Below are 19,540 nucleotides of genomic sequence, written 5' to 3' on the forward strand. Positions count from 1 at the left end.
TGTGGGGACTGTTCACTTCCACCTAGGCAGCCAGGGGAGACACACAACCTGTGTTATAACAGGTCGCAGGCTAATGGAGATCTCACCCCCTCTCCCAGCAGATCCCTTGCTGCCCATCCAGCCATCCCCACCCCTTCCTTCTGCCTCCCCTGGAACTGTCTGGGATGCTTCTCTGGAGCAGCTGCATCTGTGCTCTCTCTCTTGGGGCCACTGACTCAACTGGCTCAAGTGTGGCCCCTCCAAGCCTCCAGCTCAGGCTCTGCCCACCTCTCCACCTCCTTGGCACCTGCCCCAGCTCACCTGGCCGATTCCTCTTCACAGCAGCAGACCCAGCCACTCAGCTCCCTTCCTGCTGCTCAGTGCCCTTGGCAGAGGCTTCTGTGCTCTCCTCTTAATACCACCCCATGTCACACTGGCTCACTCCCACCCCCAGAGGGAGGGGCATACGCAGCCAAAAACAGACCCCAGCATGGATACCAAGGCTGTTTGGAAGTGCAAAAGAAGGCTGGTTTCTTTTTGCATCTCATTTCAGAGCGGAAACAGAGATTCACAGATGATGATGGTTGCAGCAGCTGCAAAACATCTTTTTCCTTGTCAGAAAGCAGCCCCTGAGAACCCCTGCCAGCCTGTTCCATGCTTGCAGGAGTCACCTCTGCTCGCCTTGAGATAAAACTTAAGTCATCTGCAGATACTACCTTTTGAAAGGCCATCTCTTTCCTGCTATAAACTGGGGAAGATCGCAGGACAGATAAAAGAAAGTCCTTATTCACATAGCGCAGAGTTGAACTATGGAACTCACTCCCACAGGAGGCAGTAAAGACCACCAACCTAGATGGGTTTGAAAGAGGATTAATCAAATTCATTTGTGGCTACTAGCCATAATGGAGGCTAGGCAGCAAAGCTTCTCAATACCAGTTTCTGCAAGCCACAGGTGAGCTCTTGTGCTTGGATCCTGCTTGCAGGTTTCCTATGGGGGTATCTACTTGGCCACAGGATGCAGACGAGATAGGCCCAGGAGGATGTTCTTATGTTGCTATACCACCACCCCCAGTCTTACAGGTGCAACCTCTGAGACTAGGAAAAAATATGTCTGGGGATTTTTCTCCTCCTCCAGGCTGCAACTCTTCCAAATCTTCCACAAGTCCTTCCTTTGGATGCTCTCCTGCTCACCTGAGTAAACCAGTCAGCAGCGGCTGTCAAGACTGCATCAGCTCCAACAGAAATCCCAGCATTGACAGAGAAAGAGTGACTATCCAATCACCTGGAGACCAGCTTTCACCAACATGGTGCCCTCCAGCTGTTTCAAGCTACAATTTCCAACAGCCCCAGCTGGGGCTGCCAGCAGCTGTAGTCCAAAACATCTGGAGGGCACAAAGTTGACGAAGATGGCATCAGAGGCAGGCCTTCCTGGTACCTCATGACCAGGCCTGGTTTCAGCCCCCTGGCCCTCCCTTTAAAAATGCCCCCCCCCAGCAATGGTGGGAGGCTGGGGTCAGGGAGCATCACTCCAGGCCAATATGGGAAATGCTTCACTGTTAACTAGCTTCTTGGGAAATATCTCAAAGTGATGTTGGTTGGCAGCTGTCTTGGGAAACAGAGGAGTGCATCTTTTGGGGGGAAGTCAACTTGTTGAAAGGTTGCAGTGCCACCCTGAGACCAATATGGGAGAGACATGTTTTGTTGCAGCTGGGGCAGATGAAGGCATCCGGTTGTGCTGCTGCAGATGCACCATGGCATGTCTTCTCTCTGTGCTCCTCTCAGCGGTCATTCCTCCTCTGGTCACTGCTGTAGATACATGATCTAACTGCCTGTCTCCAGGCACTGCTATGATCTGCAAGGGATTCCCACAGGGCAGGGTTGAAGCTGCCAGCCTTCATGTCATGTTTGCAGACATCTTTGTAATGCAGAGATGGTCTGCCAACGGGTGGTGTCCCTGAAGCCAGTTCCCGGTAGAGCAAGACCTAACAATTAGTCATTAAAAGTGTGCACAAGTGAGGATCCTGCTGCTGTTTGCTGCCACCAAGGGGCGAACTTTGAAGAGTGGTGTTCTTTCGCATCTTGGTAGAAAATGAGGGAAGATGCCAGGATTTGAGTAGATGGACCCAGGCAGCTGCCTTCTGCCCAGGCAGACCCAGGGCTCCATCACAGCCAGCATGGTGCAGTGGTTAGAGTCTCGGGCCTGGACCCAGGAGAGATCAGGGTTCAGAGTTCAAATCCCCACTCAGCTCGGAGGCTCACTGGATGTGACCGCCAGTCACTGCCTCTCAGCCTAACCCACCTCACAGGGCTGTTGTGGGGATTGAACAGAGAGGAGTGATACACAGACACCACCTTCCATTCCTTGGAGAAAAAGAAGGGATATAAACGCAATAATCACCAAAGGAAAGTTTGAAAGAATATTGGAAGTTAGATATCCAGGAACAGACTTTAGATAAAGATTGGGAAAGAATCTTTCGGCAACCACCCTTTGTTGCGACCTCTAGGATAATCCAGGAACAGGGGTTGAAGCTGGTACAAAAATGGTATTATACACCAGTAAGGTTGTATCATATCACAAAATCGGGAAGTAAAAATTGCTGGAGGAAATGTAGAGTGATGGGAACGTACAGTCATATGTGGTGGAATTGTCCGTTAGTTAATAAGTTTTGGAGACAGATTGGTATAGAAACATCGGGAATTGTGGGTAGAAATGTGGAAATATCTAAATTAATGGTTCTTATTAGCCTGGGTAGCACTAGGTTAAAAACAAAAAAGGAATGTAAATGGGTAAATTTGATGGTAATTGCAGCCAGACTGGTTATTGCGAGTAATTGGAAAAATGCAGAAAAGCTAGGGGTGAACCAACGGAGGGGAAAATTGAAAATATTATAATTTTAGAATACCTAACTGTGAAGATATGCAGAATGAAAGGGTTTAAGGTCATTGAGAAAGAGGATTGGTTTGAGAAGATATTGAATTATTTGGGTAGGTTTGAACTATTTGGGGTAATTAAAATGTTAAAAGTTAAATAAACCTTATGGAGTGTTAATATATATAGTGTATCTGAAGAAGTGTGCATGCACACGAAAGCTCATACCAAGAACAAACACAGTTGGTCTCTAAGGTGCTACTGAAAAGAATTTTCTATTTTGTTTCGACTATGGCAGACCAACACGGCTACCCACCTGTAACTGGATAAATAGAATTGTACATATGGTTGATTTGAAAATGTTTTTATTGTTCATGTATACCCAATGTATCGACCGCCTGGGGGGTTTCACTGTTTGTGTTTTGGTTGTTGGTGATCTAAATAAAACTATTAAAAATGCAGCAGCAGCAGCAGCAACAACAACATAGCATGGGCATAGCAAAGGAGCAGGGGGGCAGCTGCCCCCTCTAAATCAAGTAAATAAACCAAAATACTTAACTAAACGACCAATTGTATCGCAGATAACTTGGTTCTGCCCCCCTCCCAACATAAGGCCTGCCCAACCCTAAAATAAATCCTGGCCACGCCCATGTTATATTATTATTATTATTATTATTATTATTATTATTATTATTATTATTATCATCATCATCATCCATCCGACAGGCAGCGGCTCCCTAGGGCTGCGAGCGGGCCAAACGGAAACACGATTGTTAGCCAGGGTCTCTGGAGCCCCCGGGGGCTGCCCTCACGCTGTGCTGAGAAACGGAGGAAGAGCAGAGAAAGGAGGCGGCGGCCGGCAAGCGGGGTGTACTACGACGGGGCGGACGCCGCACTCTGCATCTCAAAGGCTCCGCAAAGACAATTAGCAAGTCCCTGCGCGAGGAAGATGGGTTCATTAGGGGGCGGGGGAAGAGGCTCAAGCAGCCGCCAGGCAGTCGCCAGCAGGGGCGGGGTGCCGGGGTGAGCAGGACTCGAGAGCTCACGCAAATCTTGACACGCGGCGGCAGCAGGGGCACATGCCGCGCACGTACAGCCCGCCCCGTCGGGTGTGGCTGCTGCTGCCGGGCCTTTGTTATGTACGGTGAGGCGAGGGGCGTCATCGGGCCGCCCTCCCGTCTCCCTCCGACCGGGTCCTGGCTTCTCTTCCCTCACCGCAGAGCAGAGCCCCCCACCCCTTGCCTCCCACTCCTGCCCAGGGTTGTGTTCATACATGCAGCTTCCCTGGTTCTTGCAAATCCCAGGAAGGCGAGGGGCTTGGTTTGCTTTCTTGTTTACAGACTATTGTATTGATTTTGTACCGTTCTAATCTGCTCCAAAACCTTTGGGGGAAAGCTGGTAATTTGCTAAAATCTAAAACGTATTTTATGTTTGCGGGTTTTACAGAGGGGGTATAACGGGATTCCTCCTGGCTGAAATTAATAAATTCAGACTGTAAAACCTTTCCCTCTAGGTCTGGGGTGACCCTGGCAGGGGCGCTTGGTTTGGAGGGGCAGAAACATGCCTTCATTGACCCATTAACCCCCACCCACAAGGCCCCACCCAACTGTCCTTACCTTGGGAACATTACTCCACTTCAACTACTGCGTAGGGTGTTTTATTTTATTCACAGGATCTGTATATTGCTTTTCACTGTCAATATACAATATTCTGAAGAAGTGTGCATGCACATGAAAGCTCATACCAAGAACAAACTTAGTTGGTCTCTAAGGTGCTACTGGAAAGAATTTTTTATTTTGTTTTGTTTTAAATATTCTCTAATCAGTTCTCAGAATTAGAGTTGGAACCAGTTAAATAAACCTCTAATAAACAAATAGGTTAAAGCGGGATTGTTTATTTACAGTCATTTGTATCACAAATGGGTAAAAGCAATCATCAGAGGAGCTACAAAAATATTTAAAACATCAGTTAATATAATAAGCATTGAAACAATATCATTATTAGAGACTCAACAAATCGGGTGGAAAAAGCAGTAAAATGAACAGCTCAAACATATGTTTGCAACAGGAGTGGGAAACCTGATTTTAGGGAATTGTATTAGCAATTCGGTTTGATTTGTAATAATTTAGAAAATTAATAAAAATAATTGGGGGAGAAACAGCTCAAGAAACATCCATAAAATAAAGCCCTCAAACACCTTCACCTCCCTCTAAAAAGGAAGCAAAATAAGAGGGAGGGGCCTCTCCAGGGTCTTGGGGGTGAACTATAAGGAAGGCCCCGTTAATCTAGATTAGAAAACAGCACAATTTCTTGGTAGATCTCAGAGTGGAGTGGGGTGGAGACATCAGGTGGAAGACCAATTAAGGCTTCAGACAGAGTCTTGTTGGACCTGGGAAGGAACTGGCAACCTGAGCAAAGGCTTTAGAATATGCAAAGTTAAGTTTGCCACCACCTTGTTAGCTGTGATTCCTGCATTTCAAAGCGTTGGACTAGATGACCTTTGGCTTCCTTTGAATGCTACATTGCTACAATTCTATGATTGTTTGATTCTACCCATCAGTAGCCTAGCTGTGTTCAGTACCAGGTTCCAGATTAAGCTTCCAGACCTTCAAGGGCATCGTGGCCCATCACTTAGCAGCCATGTCATTGAGAAATTGTCTAGGAACGGATAACTCTGACCACGTGGGCTTTCATCTTCCAGCAGTGCAGCCAGACCATCCCCTAAAAGTGGACTAACATAAGGTTACCAGATTTTTTTCAATGAATCCGGGGACACTTTTCAACTTTAATGGGTTTTGTATGGGGACTGATTTGTAAATCCAGGGACTGTCCCCAGGAAACGGGGACATCTGGTAACCTTAGACTAACAGACTCCAGGCCACATCCATTGCTGCCTAGGAGTCCAGAGTGCCATAGGAATTTCCAGGCCACACAGTCCCCCAGATAGCTAGTAAGCCGAGGTGGCCCAGCCCATCCGCCAGTCAAGATTAAGTCTACATTTATTCACCTCCATCTAGTTCACTGCTGGTCCCACATACAGAGAAGCCACTACCATTCTTGGAGAACAGAGCAGGGTGCCACCAGCAGATTCACGACACAACACTTCCTGACCCCAGATAGCCTTGCGCACAAGTGTCATGGAGATGTGGACTTGTGACAAAACAGATTTGTGCATTGCAGAGGTTGAACAGGATGACCCCAGGCCTAGTCCCTTCCATCTCTACAATTCTACAAAGGGCCAATGAAAAGCAACAGGGTTACCCACCCCCGACAGCACCAGCAGTCTATCAGGGTAACGTCCCCCAAAGAACCCAAAAAACCAGACAGAAAAAGATCCAGATGGGCTGTTGTGCAGGCTCCTTGGGGAAGACGCCAATAATTAACCCTAGATGTGGGGAGGGAGACTTGTTAGGGTCAGTGGGAAAGAAAAGCTGTTCTGCACTTGCTCAGAGGCTCTGTCCCGACATCTCACCCCCCATCGTATTGTTCTGACTTGGAGCTTGATTGATTCACTGCATCTATATTTCCAAGGAGCTCAAGGTGGCATACAGGGTTCTCCCCCTCTCCATTTAATCCCCACAACAACCCTGTGAGGTAGGTCAGGCTGAGAGGCAGTGACTGGCCCAAGGTCACCCAGTGAGCTTCATGGCTGAGTAGGGATTTGAACCCTGGCCTCTACACCACACTGGAAACGACGTCCTCTTCTGCCCTACCCACAAAGCCAGCCCACAAAGAGCCAAGCTGGCAAAGGACAGAACACACCAGAACACAAGAAGAGACATCCTGCCTCCATGGAGGCAGAAGATAGCTATTGTGGCTAGTAGCCACTGACAGCACTCTACTGGTCTTAATTTTTTTTTAACCCTTTCCACGTTGGTGGCAATCACTGCCTCTTGTGGGAGCCATGCCAGTGACTCTTCCTTTTGTCTATCACAGCAGGGGTTAGGGCAAAGTTTGTTCACAAATGCCACAACCTTACCAGCTGCTCTTCGACTTCCAAAGCAACATGGAGGGAGGGAAGGCAGGGGCAGCTGGCAGAAGAGCTTAATTGGCACCTCTGTGGGTCATTGCTTCCTAGAAGGTCCTTGCCTCTAGGGAAGAAAGAGTCTCACAGTTTGGGAGGGGTCTTTTTGCTCCAGAGCACTTCTTGCCATGGTGATGTCCCCACTGGGCTCCTGAGCTTCCAGGTGCCAGTCAGGCCAGTTGGCACAGGGCGGGTGAAGGGGGGTGAAGGTCAGCCTTGAGATGCCGGCGGAAGGAAGCCCTCCAGGAAAGCTACCAGCTCATCTGGGAGAATCTGGAAAGAGAGAGAGGCAAGAGAGAGAAAGAGCAATGGAGGGGGTCAGCATCAGTCAAGAGCAGATGGTCAGGGAGTGGGGCAGAAGGAGCGCTCTGTTCTTGGCTGTCCCCTGTTTTGCCTTATGTTCAGCTGCCCAACAGGTAACTGAACATCTGAGTTAGACCCACTGGTCCATCTAGCTCAGCATTGCCTGCACTGACTGGCAGCAGCAGCTCTCCAGGTTTTCAGCCCAGGCAAAAGGGTTGCTCTCCCAGCCCTATCTGGAAATCCCATCGGGATTGAATTTGGGACCTTTTGCATGCGAAATAGAAGCTCTAGTCCTGAGCTGCGACGGCCCTTCCCGCTTTAAGGCTTCCCTTGAACCTGCCCAGGGGGAGCAGAGAATAGCCCGAGTCGGAAGGGCCGTTTGCAGCTGGAGGAGGCCCCGAGTGTGGCTCGAGGGACGTACCTGCGAGGAAAGACCCAGCTCCGCGAGCTCTGCAGTCCAGGGCGGCTCTGTTCGCCCGCTTCCGTCAGTGGAGGAGGACTCGGCAGGGGCCCCGGTTCCGGAGCAGGACGGAGCCCCCAGCAGCCAGGGGGCCGATGGCGAGGCAGGGGAACGGCAGCAGCAGGAGGCGTCAAGGGGGTCCTGCTGGAGGCCGCCGGGAGACCAAGCTAGGGGATCGGGCGCCGTCGGGGGGCGTCGGGCAGCGCGGGCCAGCGCCTCCTCGCTGAGGCCCAGCTGCTCGGAGAGGTGCGCGATGTAGCGGCTGGCCAGGCGGAGCGTCTCGATCTTGGTCAGGCTCTGCCCGGCGGGCGCCACCGAGGCCGGCAGGTACAGGCGCAGCGTGTGCAGGGCCTGGGCCAGGCGCCGCATGCGGTGCTTTTCGCGCTGGCTGGCGCTCTGGCGCTGCCCCAAGCCTAGCCGGGCCCGACGGCCGCTGCTGCTGCTGCTGCTGCTGCTGCTGCTGCTGCTGCCGCCGCCTTTTCTGGCCCCGAGGCCCGCGCTACTCCAGGGACAGGGCGAGAAGCCGTAGGAGTCCGGAGAAGAGGCCGGCGAGGCGCTGCTGGAGGAGCCGTCGGGCCAACCCCACGTCGGGTGCTGGGGCTGAGGCTGGGCGGCCCAGAAGGAGGGGAGCTCCAGAGCTGGGCTCCCGAGTGGGGCAGTGGGATAGCCGTGGGCCATGGCTGCAGCCGAGCTGGCTCTGTGTGGACGCCGAAGCGACCGCCGGCCTTTATGCCGGCCCGAAGGTGTGAAGTGGCACCTCCGCGAAGCCCAGCGGCGCATCAAAGCCGGGCCCTTTGAAGGGGGGTAGTACCACCCCGGCCGACGCCCCTTCCCTTCTCTAAGAGACCCTAATCCACCCGCAACAAGTTTCAGTGGAAAAGCAATGACTTTTTCACGCAGTGCATAATTAAAACTGTGGAACTACCACCCACAGGAAGCACTCGTGACCACCAACTTTCGTGGCTCTAAAAGAATAATAGAATCATAGAATTGCAGAGTTGGAAGGGACCCCAAGTGTCATCTAGTCCAACCCTCTGCAATGCGGGTATTTCAGCTAAAGCATCCATGACAGATCCAACCTCTGCTTAAAAACTTCCAAGGAAGGAGAGCCCACAGCCTCCTGAGGGCGTCCGTTCCACTGTCGAACAGCTCTTACCAACAGAAAGTTATTCCTGATGTTTCGTTGGAATCTCCTTTCTTGAAACTTGAATCCATTGGTTTGGGTCCTAGCCTCCGGAGCAGACTTGCTCCATCTTCCATGTGACAGCCCTTGAGATATTTGAAGATGGAATTGGATTTGCCGGAAGCCACCGGAGGAAAGTGTGCTCTTGTGCTTGGGTCCTGCTAGCGGGCTTCCTGTAATAGGAGTCTGGCTGTCCACTGTGAGAACAGGATGCTGGACTAAATGCACCCTTGCTTCTTATGGGGGGGGGGGGTGAATGGGGAACAAAGGAAACTTCATTGGCTTTGGAAGGGGCACCCAGGTGCCAAAGCAATGCCCAAGGGCAGCAGGTGCCACGTGCAAAGGCAGGCATCAGGGCCTGCAGCAGCCCCCTGCCCCGCCACAGGCCAGGGACAAAATGGAGCCCCTCCTCAGCCAAAGGAGGACTAGATCAGCCTCCCTCTATCTAGTGCCCTCCAGAGTTTTTGGACTACTACTCACATCAGCTGGAGGGCGCCAGGTTGGGGAATCCCAAGCTTGGTTCAAGGACTGATAGTCACGTGGTGTGTATTCCTTGCCCCTAAGAAGTGTGATGCAAAGCAAGTTTCTCTCCTAACTAGTCAGTCTTTGGTGCATGTGATTTAGTATTTGCTTTTTCAGGGTACAGTCAGCATAAGCATCATTTGCCCTTCCAACAGCCTTGCAAGGTAGGCCTCAGTGAGCTGCATGGCTCTCTGTCCATGACACACACTAGGCGCCCAAGTCACTTATGTTCTGTTGTGGCTGGAAAATGCCTCCAGTGCCAAGAACATGCATGGTATCTAATCCAGCCTGAGGACCTCAGTTGAACAGTGCCAGGAGGGGTGCCCTTCCAGAAGCCCCTCTGCTCACTGGGAGGACCTACCAGCCACTGGAACAGGGACTTCTCTGTAGTAGCCCCAAACCACCCATGCGTATATAGAATGCTCTCCCCCAAAGAGGCCCACCTGGAGCCAACCTTGCCATTATTTTGGCATCAAGCAAATACATCTTTTGTGTTCTTGGGCAACACCAACAATATTTGGATATATTGTACAATCTGTTTCTAATCTGTTTTTGTCATTTTATTATTGTATTTTCACCTTGGTTGTAAATCAGTTCAGGACTTCTTTATTGGGAAATGGCATATTTGTCAAACCAGGATCAGCCCTGACCTCAAGGATCAGGCCTCTTCTTATCCAGGGTACAGTTTCCCAGCCTAGAGACCTGGCACCACCAGGAGCAAGCGAGAGGCCTGAGGAATGTGCCCAGCAGGCCAGTCACACCCTCCCTCTAATGAGCTTTGGGTCCCCTCCTCTGCCAGCCAGGGAGGAGCAGAAGGATGCCTGCTGGTTGCACAGCTCATTTAAGGTAAAAAGGGTTGCCACTGGCATATGGGCACATGCACTCACTCACCCCGCATCTTGAGGGGTACCAGGAGGAAGCAAAGCAGCCTCCAGCATGCCCAAAGGTTCAAACTTCAGGTGGCAAATGGGGGAGAGCGAGAGCTGGAGTCTTCTTCCTCAAGGCTTGTTAGGAGTTTCCTTCAGTTTAAGAACATAGTATCAGTTATTGCATAGTATTCATCCCCAGCCCAGATGGATGGATGCAGCTTCTTAGGAAGATGTGGAATGAAAGTTACTGGCCTCTCTGTGGAGCGAGATCTCATGATAAGAGTGGCCATCAAGCCCCTCTGGGAGTGAGCCAGAGTGTGGGTGTCTGCAGTACCTCGGATGTGAGGTATCTGGATCTATGAAGGTTGAGTCCAAACAGTGTGGTGTAGTGATTAGAGAAGTGAACTAGGACCTGGGAGACCAGGGTTCAAATTCCTAGTCAGCCGTGAAACTCTGGCCAACCACTGCCTCTCTCCACCTAACCTGCCTCACAGGGTTGTTGTGCAGATTTAACAAATAGAAGGAGAACCATGTACACCATCTTGAGCTGCTTGGAAAAAAGTTGGGATAAAAATGCAGTAAAAAAAAGAACCTGTTGGAAATACAGTGGTACCTCGGGTCAAGAACTTAATTCGTTCCGGAGGTCCGTTCTTAACCTGAAACTCTTCTTAATCTGAAGCACCACTTTAGCTAATGGGGCCTCCTGCTGCCACTGTGCCGCCAGAGCACGATTTCTGTTCTTATCCTGAAGCAAAGTTCTTAACCTGAAGCGTTATTTCTGGGTTAGCCGAGTCTGTAACCTGAAGTGTCTGTAACCTGAGGTACATGCACCTGTAAATGCATCTAGAGCAATGTGGGAGTTTCGTACACTAATTTTTATTTCTTTGTTAGGCACAATCTTATCTCCTGTTTAGATGTAAGCTGTTAAATTAAGTTGGTTTATTTGTATTATTTCACGCAAACTTATGTGGATTGTTTTTTAAATATATATATATATATATTTATTAATAGTTGATGTCATTCCTAATTTTTGCTAATCTATCTGTTGAATTGCTATACTTGTTCCTTTGATATGTTATGAGCCGCTTTGAGAACAGTTTTGTGGGAAAGTGGGATTCAAATAAACAGATGATGGTGTTGGTGACGTTCCCTTGCAGGCCTGATTCCACTGAGTTTTCTAAACTGAGCAACACACACACACCCTGCTCCCCCATTCCCAGCAGATTCTGCCTTGGGCCCTGGACTAGGCTTTGGAGCCCACAGTCCCAGATCCCAGAGTGTGAAACAGCTGGACGGACTCTGGGGTGGAGGGCAGCTTTCCCAGGCCCTGCCCAGGAGGCCCTTGACACCCCTGGTGTAAAGGTTGCCAGGGAAACCCAGCCTTGCCGTTCTGGGAAACAGACCTTTTGGGGAAAGATCCAGAGGGAATGCAGAGCAAAGGCAGCTTCCAAAATACCGACGTGGGCGAAGTGTGATGAGACAACAAGAGCTGAACACAAACACCAGCACACCTGGGGAAAGCACTGGTGGGCTTAGGAGAGACCCCCATGCAAGCGTTGCATCCTGGGAACGGGAAGGGGGGGTCCCTTGTGGAGGATGGAGCATAGGGCATCTTTGTGGTGGTGGCTGCTGCCAGATCAGGCATCTGATGAGTGACAGCCCCCTACCTGCACAGGAGGGATGAGCCCAACACGGAGGAGCAATGGCAAGCACCCTCTGGGGCACACCCTCTAGTAGTACATGCAGAACACACCCAGGGTTTTTCAGGGTTGGGGGGAAGTGGGGATTGGGGACCCCTACCACATATGTATACAATCATGCCTGGTGTGGTGAAAGTGGATAGAGATATTTTTTTCTCTCTCTCATAATCCTAGAGCCCAGTGGGACGATCCAATGATGCTGAATGTTAGCAGGTTTAGAGCAGAGGAAAAGGGGGACCACTTCACACAGCACAGAGGAGGGCGGCTTTACTGTTTGACAATTGTGCATTACTAGAACTGGTGTGGTGTAGTAGTTATTGAGTGTTGGACTAAGACCTGGGAGACCTGGGTTCAAATGCCCACTTGGCCATCGACCTCACTGGGTCCAGACCATGGTCCAGTCACTGCCTCTCAGCTTAACTGACTTCACAGGTACAGGTAGGTAGCTGTGTTGTTCTGCCATAGTCAAAACAAAATAAAAAATAAAAAAATTCCTTCCAGTAGCACCTTAGAGACTAACTAAGCACCTTAGAGACCAACTAAGCATGCACACGAAAGCTCATTCCAAGAAAAAACTTAGTTGGTCTCTAAGGTGCTACTGGAAGGAAAAAAAAATTAATTTTGTTTTGACTACCTCGCAGGGTTGTTGTCGGGATTAAAGGAGGAGACCACTGTGTACACTACTTTGAACTCCTTGGAGAAAAAGTGGGGTATAAATGAAAATAAACAAATACCCACCATGGAATCTTCTGGTGAAGGTTAGGACATGGAATCATATGAATACATTTTTATGAATAAAAGTAATGGAACTGTGGGATTTGCCAAGATGGAAAGTCTTCAAGGGGCACTGGGAAAATTCATGTTGTCTTCAGTTACTCATTTATTTTATTTTATATTTATTTTATTGCTTTCATATCCCACCTCCTTTCCTCCACGATGAAAGCATAGATCTCCTCTTCCCCATTTTAACTCACAACAACCCTGCGAGGCAGCTTAGGCTGAGAGTGAGTGACTGGCCCAAGGTCACCCAGGGAGCTTCATGGATGGGCAGGGATTTGAACCCTGGTCTACCAGGTCCTAGTCCAACACACTAACCACTGCACTACCCTGGCGCTCATAGAATAATAGAATTGTAGGGTTGGAAGGCACCCCAAGGGCCATCTAGCCCAACCCCCTGCAGTGCAGGAATCGTGGCTAAGCTGTCAATCATGAAGGCTGTGTCATGCCACCTCCAGCAGGAACAGGAGGCACCCCCAGTAGCTGGGAAGCAACAACAGGAGCTGGCTATAGCACTTACTATTAGGTTGGCCACCATGAGCCCAGGATGCTGAGCAATGTGGGCTTTGGCTTTGTCCCAGCTGCAGGACCCTTCTGAGCCCCTTCACTATGGACCTCTGCTGCCTGCCATTGCCGGGCAATCTGCCTCTGCCCTCCTGCAGCAGCAGGGCCCACGGATTTCCCCCCTCCCCCTCCCCTTCACACCTTGAGTATCATTAGCTGTGGTGCAGCTAAACTGATCCAAAGTGGGGATTGAAATCGGGGGGGGGGGGGGGGCTCTTCACACTTCCCCAGGTTCTTATTTGGACAAGTGGAGGAGAGAAGGTCTTCACACTCAGCCCCCTTGCCCTGAGAAACTGACCCACAAACAGATTTCCCAGCGCTTGGGAAAAGCTGCCAGAGATTGGGGTCCACAGGGTGGGAGGTGGTGTGGGAGAAAGCAGGGGGGGGGAGAGAGAGACTGATCCATACTCTGCAATGATCACTGGAAGCCTTTTCATCCCTGAATTGGGCATTCCAAGCTGCTCTTTATCTGAAAAACCTCGGATGTGTACATCCTTAGCTGTTCCTTAGCCTTAGTCTTTTCTTTAATCAAAATGTACCTGCCTTGCAGGGGGGTTGGACTAGATGACCCTTGAGGTCCCTTCCAGATCTGCAGTTCTATGATGACAAGGCCTCCCCAATTCAGCAGCGTCCAAACCCTGAACTTTCCTTCTCTGCGTTAGTGGCTGTACAGAACACCACGGCATAGGTGCCAACTCCCTAGAGCCCTGGGTGGCCCAAGCACCCACAAGATTACCCATGAAGGGGCCAGGCACCCACAAACTTCAGTGCCAGGACTGTGCATGGCACCCATGGCCCCAGGAACCTGTGCATGGCACCCATGGCCCCAGGTCACGGGGCCAAGCTGGCACTCTTGTACCGGGGTGTGCCCAGAGCTCTCAGGAAGGCAGTGGAGAAGTCCTCTTTAACTTATTTTTGTGTGTTTATTTGTTTCTTTATGAAAATATTTGTATACTGCTGTGTCATGAAAAATATATCGCAGCAGTTTACAGAAATAAAGCCATATAAGGAAAAGTTAAAAACAGACATCAGTTAACCTGGTGGAACAGATAGGTTTCCCACAGGCATTTAAAAGTTGGCACAAAAGGCGCCTACTGACTCACTAGTGGCAGAGAGTTCCACAGGACTGGACCTAAGAGCTCAGTTGCTTGTTGTTGCCAAACAAGTCTCACCAATTTGAGGAATGACCAATGATGCTCCTGCAGATGATCTCAGTAATTTAGCTGGGATACAAGGGTTCTGGCAATCCCCAAGGTAACCAGGACCTGTCTCTCTGACCCCAGCACCAGGTGCTTCCCAATCAAAAAGATGGTGCTCCTATAGACAAAAGCAACACCCCTGACTCAAACCCCCACTCTGGCTTGGTGCATCACTGAAAAACCAGGTGGGCAGAGCTGGGTGACGTCAGGTTCGCCCAGCTCCCTCGCCTAAGCCAGATCAGCGCAGTCATCCACAATCACAGAATTGTGGAGTTGGAAGGGACCACGAGGATAATCTAGCGCAGCCTCCTGCAAAGCAGGAATCTTTTGCCCAAAGTGGGGCTTGAACCACAATGCTGAGATCAATCTATCCCAACATCAAATTGTGAATGAGCATGGATTTACAGTATTACAGATTGATTTGGTGTTCAGCAACAGCATCACCAGGCCAGAGGGCTTGGCGGATATGCTGCCAGTAACCTCTGGTGGCGTGAGAGGGCTAGAACAAGAAACGGAGGCCAATCCGCCCCAGATGGTGGTCAGCCCCACCACTTCCACTCTGCCTTCCCCTGCCCACCACCACCACTGGAATTGGGGCACTACCTGCTACCTGCCTGCCCAGAAGCATTAATTAACACACCACCATTCACCTCCTAGGCAGCTGAGGAAAACAAAGGCCCAGTACTATATGTATCCCACATGATGTTACTCTCCTGAATACTATACTGTACAAGGCAAGGAGAAACAATGGACTGGGAACAGCTTTTCTCCCTCTCCCATGAAGGCCATGCTGTGTGGGGCTGATAGGAGGGAACCAAGTCAGGGAAGGCAATTTCTCTCTCTTTCTGGATTTGTGGAACCTTCCTGGGAAGAGAAATCTACAGGTCCTGCAGCGAACAGCTTTGCACATTTTGGGGTGCTGGGAAAGTAATGCCAGAAGGGAGCAGGGTGGGTCTCCTTGGAGGCAGGTCAAGGTCCCCTCATATTCGCTGCGAGGGCAACTACTCAGGAGCCCTGGCCAAGGAGGGCAGGCAGTATGAGCCAAGAGAGGCTTGGAAAGAGAATTAGCAGCTGACAGGACTGTGTGAATTGCCTTCTGCACACTTCCCAAGCCCAGGGTGGCAACGATCAGGAGCAGAGCAGCGAAAAGTCACACCTTTGCAAATGAGGCCGCCTTTCCCACAGCTCCAGGGATGGGGTCCCCCCTGTGGCCTTTGACCCCTCCCACAAACCTGCGAGGTGCCACTTCACACCTCCCAGGGCAGCATAAAGAGGACCCCTCCCACGTCCAGGCCAAAGTGGCCGCCGTCCTCCACTCATGTCCGGCTCTCCAGCCCATCTCTTCAGCCAGGAGTCCCCAGCTGGGCCATGACGTGGGGCCAGGCCGGCTCCTGCTCTACCCCCTCCGTGGGCATTTGCAGCCCCTCCACAGCTTACAGCCAGAGCCTGGTCCCAGAGCAGGCTCACCGCTGGCTCCCAAAGGCCAGGGCACCCCAGAGGGCATCATGCCTCGCTGCCAGCAGCCAGCGCCAGAGTGCCAGCCGGAGAGAGAAGCACCGCATGCGGCGCCTGGCCCAGGCCCTGCACACCCTGCGCCTCTACCTGCCCACCTCGGTGGCACCCACTGGGCAGAGCCTGACCAAGATTGAGACGCTCCGCCTTGCCATCCGCTACATCACCCAACTCTCTGAGCAGCTAGGCCTCAGTGAGGAGGCACTGGCCCAGAGGAGGGCAGTGCTGGCACGACCTCACTGCCCCCTGTGCTTCTCAGGGCTTGGCTGCTGCCAGGCAAGGAGGTCAGACCAGCACACCACAGAGTCCCCGGCCCAGGACCAACCAGCCCCTGAGACTTGGATGGCCTCCCCACCCTGCCTGATCGGAATGGGTCATGGGGTGCAGGTCCCAGACTCTAGAACCTGGCCACTGCCCCCTTGTGGCCTCCAAGATGAGACTCCTGCTGCCGTTGCAGAAACCTGGGTACCTCCAGCACCCTCTCTTCAGATCCAGGCCTTTCCTGAGCTGCAGAGGACTCCTTGCCCTCCCTCATCTTGCATGAGGATGCCCATGGGCAAACCAGGCAGAGTCAGGCCTGGAGAGCAAACAGCAGCAGATGCCCCTGTTGTCACCTGGGAAGGGCCAGCCTGGGACCTTGAAGAGCCACCTGTCTGCAAGGTAGGTGTTGCATGGGGATGCCTCTCCTCCTGGCAAAGTGCCCCCTCTCAACCCCTGCCAGGGCCCATTGCCCTTTTGCCTCGGCGGGGCTCCTTCTTTACCCTGCTCAGGACCACATTCCAGGACGCTAGGCTTCCTGTAGGTCCCAAACTGCCACTCGCCTTGGCCCCAATGCTTTTGAAAAGCATCTCCCCAAGACTGGCAGCACATTGACAACCCCCACCCCACCCTCCTATCAGGCACAGGAACCTGCAAGGCAGCCTCCCACCTGTCTTGCCTTATGGGACTGGGTAGGGGGGTGTAGGAGCTGCCCAGGGTGCCTACAGGCAGGCTGGCTTTGGGAGAAATCGGATCCTCCCAGATTGTGTGGCTGTGCAGTGGTACTCAGTAGGGAGAGAAACACACTCCCAATGGACAAGAACACCTCTTTTCTCCCTTTGTTTGTCTCCACCATTGCAATTCGTTGGCTTTGTTGATTATTGCGCACAAACACCGATTTGTGCATTTGGCTCTGATGTTGTTTGCCAGCTGCCCTGAGTTGCATTAAGAAGAAGATTGCTGGAATGTATTTTTAACCAATTAATATGTCCAAAGACACTCTCTCTTAGTGCCTTCCAGATGTTTTCGACTGCAAGTCCCATCAGCCCCAGCCAACACGGCTGTAGGATGACCCTGGGGCTGATGAGAGATGTAGACAAAAATATTTGGAGGGCTGCAGGGTGGAGAAGACTGGCTCAGAGACCCCGCACTGGTTTCCTTGCTGCAGCGAAGAGAGCAGGCTGCCCCCTTGTGGGGGGAAGTCCTTTGCATCTCCTGGTGAGCAGACACTGTTGCGCTGGGCGGTGATCGCCACGTGGCTTTTGACCCCCTGCGGGGTTCCCCAGCCCTGACTGTGGGTGGCATCTGACACAAGTGCCCCACGCATAGGAGTGGGAGGCTGCTAAATCTCTCTGAAGCAGGCAGAGGGATGCATTGCTACGGCTTTACTTGTTTTCATTTCGTAACTGGATACCATATTGCTGGAAACTCTTGGGAACAATAAAAATGTTAATTAATTAAAGATACAGCCAAGGGGAGTGGGGATTTGGTTTCCCTGCCTCCCAGGTGCAGGCTTTGAACTACATTTGTTTTTTTTTTTTATACGATTTTATTATTTTCCAATAAAAGAAAAAGAGAACAAAATACAACATCAACACATAACATAAACATCAATAAAACCACAATAAACATTAAACATAATCAACAATAAACATAATCAACATTCAAAACAATAACAACAATAAAAACATAAAAATAACATATACAAACCTTAACCAATATCTTTCTTTGAATATTTCTTGTTTCTAACTTCTCTGTTTGGGGACTTCCCCCGTTCCCTCCACTGTCTTCAAAAAACATATACTTCTTCAAGGTAGCTTTATATATTGTTCAATTCACTTTTACCCAAATTTTGATATACTTAGCTTTTACTTAGTCAAATATCTCAATAACTATGTATCTTATCTTAACAACCTATCTTAACATATTTTGACACATACATCTTTCACATAACAACAATTCCTCTTACCATTCATATCTAACACATGTCTACCAAAGCCGATGTTCTGTTTAATTCTGCTCAAATATTCAGTTTAACTGATTTAACTAAATAGTCTTTAAATTTTTTCCACTCCTGCGACGCCTTCCCCTCCCTCTGGTCTCGGACTCTGACGGTCAGTTCTGCGAGTTCCATGTATTCCATCATCTTCATCTGCCATTCCTCCACCGTTGGTATCTCTTCACCTTTCCATGTTCTCGCCAATAAAATTCTAGCTGCTGTTGTGGCATACATGAAAAACACTCTATCCTGACTGGGTATCTCTTCATTGGTTATGCTCAGGAGAAATGCCTCTGGTTTCTTACAAAAGGTAACTTTCATTACCTTCTTAAGCTCATTGTAAATCTTTGAACTACATTTGAGCCAGGACTGGCTGGGATTTGAATAAGAAGTTCCAGCTCTGGAATATATGAAAAACATGCATTTCCCTGAGCATGTGCAGAGTAACCCAGCCCCTGATGGTTTCTAAATCCAGTACTATGTGAAATGATGAAACCATATTTATGATTTGCATGCACCTTTTAAAAATAAATAAATAAAGGGTCTTTAGCCATGCCTTTCTTAAGATTAACAGTCCTGATCTTTTTCAATTCTCCTTGAATGAAAGAGCCCTCAATAATGTTTCTTACCCTTCTCTGATATATATTTCAAGTTCTATGTTATCGTGTGTAATGGAACAGTCCATATTATATATGGTATTGACAACTTGGTGTGTTTTTTGATTTACTTATTTTTCTGGCGAGTGCACCTTTAAAAAGCATGAAATATTACTATACACTGCAAAATGCTCAGTATAGGGAATGTAGAGGGAAGATGGATAAGCAACAAAGAGTCCTAGTAATTGCAGTGCATTTCTATGCGCAGTGTGCGTACCCCAGTGTGGTATAGTGGTGGAAGTGTCAGACTGGGACCTGGGAGATCAGGGTTCAAATCCCCACTCAGCCATGAAGCTTTGGGCAAGTCACTCACTCTCAGCCTAGCCTGAGCGCTTTGTGGTGAATAACAGAAGGAGAGAACCATGTACGCCTCCTTGAGCTCATTAGGGGAAAAGGTGGTGTATAAATGCAATTAATATATATTTATAATTTATAAAAATAACATAAATAAGTTCCAGAACTAAGTTCACCGGACAGAGTGCAGGCTGATAGCTGCTTCTCCCTACCCACCTGTGACTCCTTCTTGGTTTCCTCAGGACGGCACCTACAGAGCTACTTGGGACCTCCCCACCCAGAACCCTTCCTGTGGTTTCCTGTGGAACAGCCAGACCTTAAGAGGGTGAGCCTGCTGGGTGAGAAGAAACCACAGCAAAGGAGGAGGTCCTG

At 50.2% G+C, this 19,540-nt stretch overlaps 2 protein-coding genes across 2 annotated transcripts; one reads left to right on the forward strand and one right to left on the reverse strand.

The window, feature by feature from the left end:
* Window positions 1-7,082: 7,082 nt before the first annotated feature.
* On the reverse strand, window positions 7,083-8,313 carry LOC117056956 (mesoderm posterior protein 1-like). Its single transcript, XM_033167663.1, has 2 exons — window positions 7,597-8,313; window positions 7,083-7,145 (listed from the first exon to the last, which is right to left on the reverse strand). The coding sequence occupies exons 1-2, from the start codon at window positions 8,311-8,313 to the stop codon at window positions 7,083-7,085; spliced, it is 780 nt and encodes a 259-aa protein (XP_033023554.1).
* A 7,501-nt stretch (window positions 8,314-15,814) lies between these two features.
* Window positions 15,815-19,517, forward strand: LOC117056690 (mesoderm posterior protein 1-like). The gene is made up of 2 exons (XM_033167279.1): window positions 15,815-16,621; window positions 19,411-19,517. Exons 1-2 carry the CDS (start codon window positions 15,818-15,820, stop codon window positions 19,495-19,497), a joined length of 891 nt encoding a protein of 296 aa, XP_033023170.1. The 5' UTR covers window positions 15,815-15,817; the 3' UTR covers window positions 19,498-19,517.
* Window positions 19,518-19,540: the final 23 nt, after the last annotated feature.

The sequence above is a fragment of the Lacerta agilis genome, chromosome 13 (assembly GCF_009819535.1).
Source record: "Lacerta agilis isolate rLacAgi1 chromosome 13, rLacAgi1.pri, whole genome shotgun sequence".
NCBI classification, from domain to species: Eukaryota; Metazoa; Chordata; class Lepidosauria; order Squamata; family Lacertidae; genus Lacerta; species Lacerta agilis.

Coding starts and splice junctions, on each gene's coding strand:
- LOC117056690 (XM_033167279.1), top strand. CDS start 15,818: ATGACGTGGGGCCAGGCCGGCTCCTGCTCTACCCCCTCCGTGGGCATT. Junction 16,622..19,410: donor AAGAGCCACCTGTCTGCAAG/GTAGGTGTTGCA, acceptor TGGTTTCCTCAG/GACGGCACCTACAGAGCTAC.
- LOC117056956 (XM_033167663.1), bottom strand. CDS start 8,313: ATGGCCCACGGCTATCCCACTGCCCCACTCGGGAGCCCAGCTCTGGAG. Junction 7,146..7,596: donor AGCTGGGTCTTTCCTCGCAG/GTACGTCCCTCG, acceptor CTCTCTTTCCAG/ATTCTCCCAGATGAGCTGGT.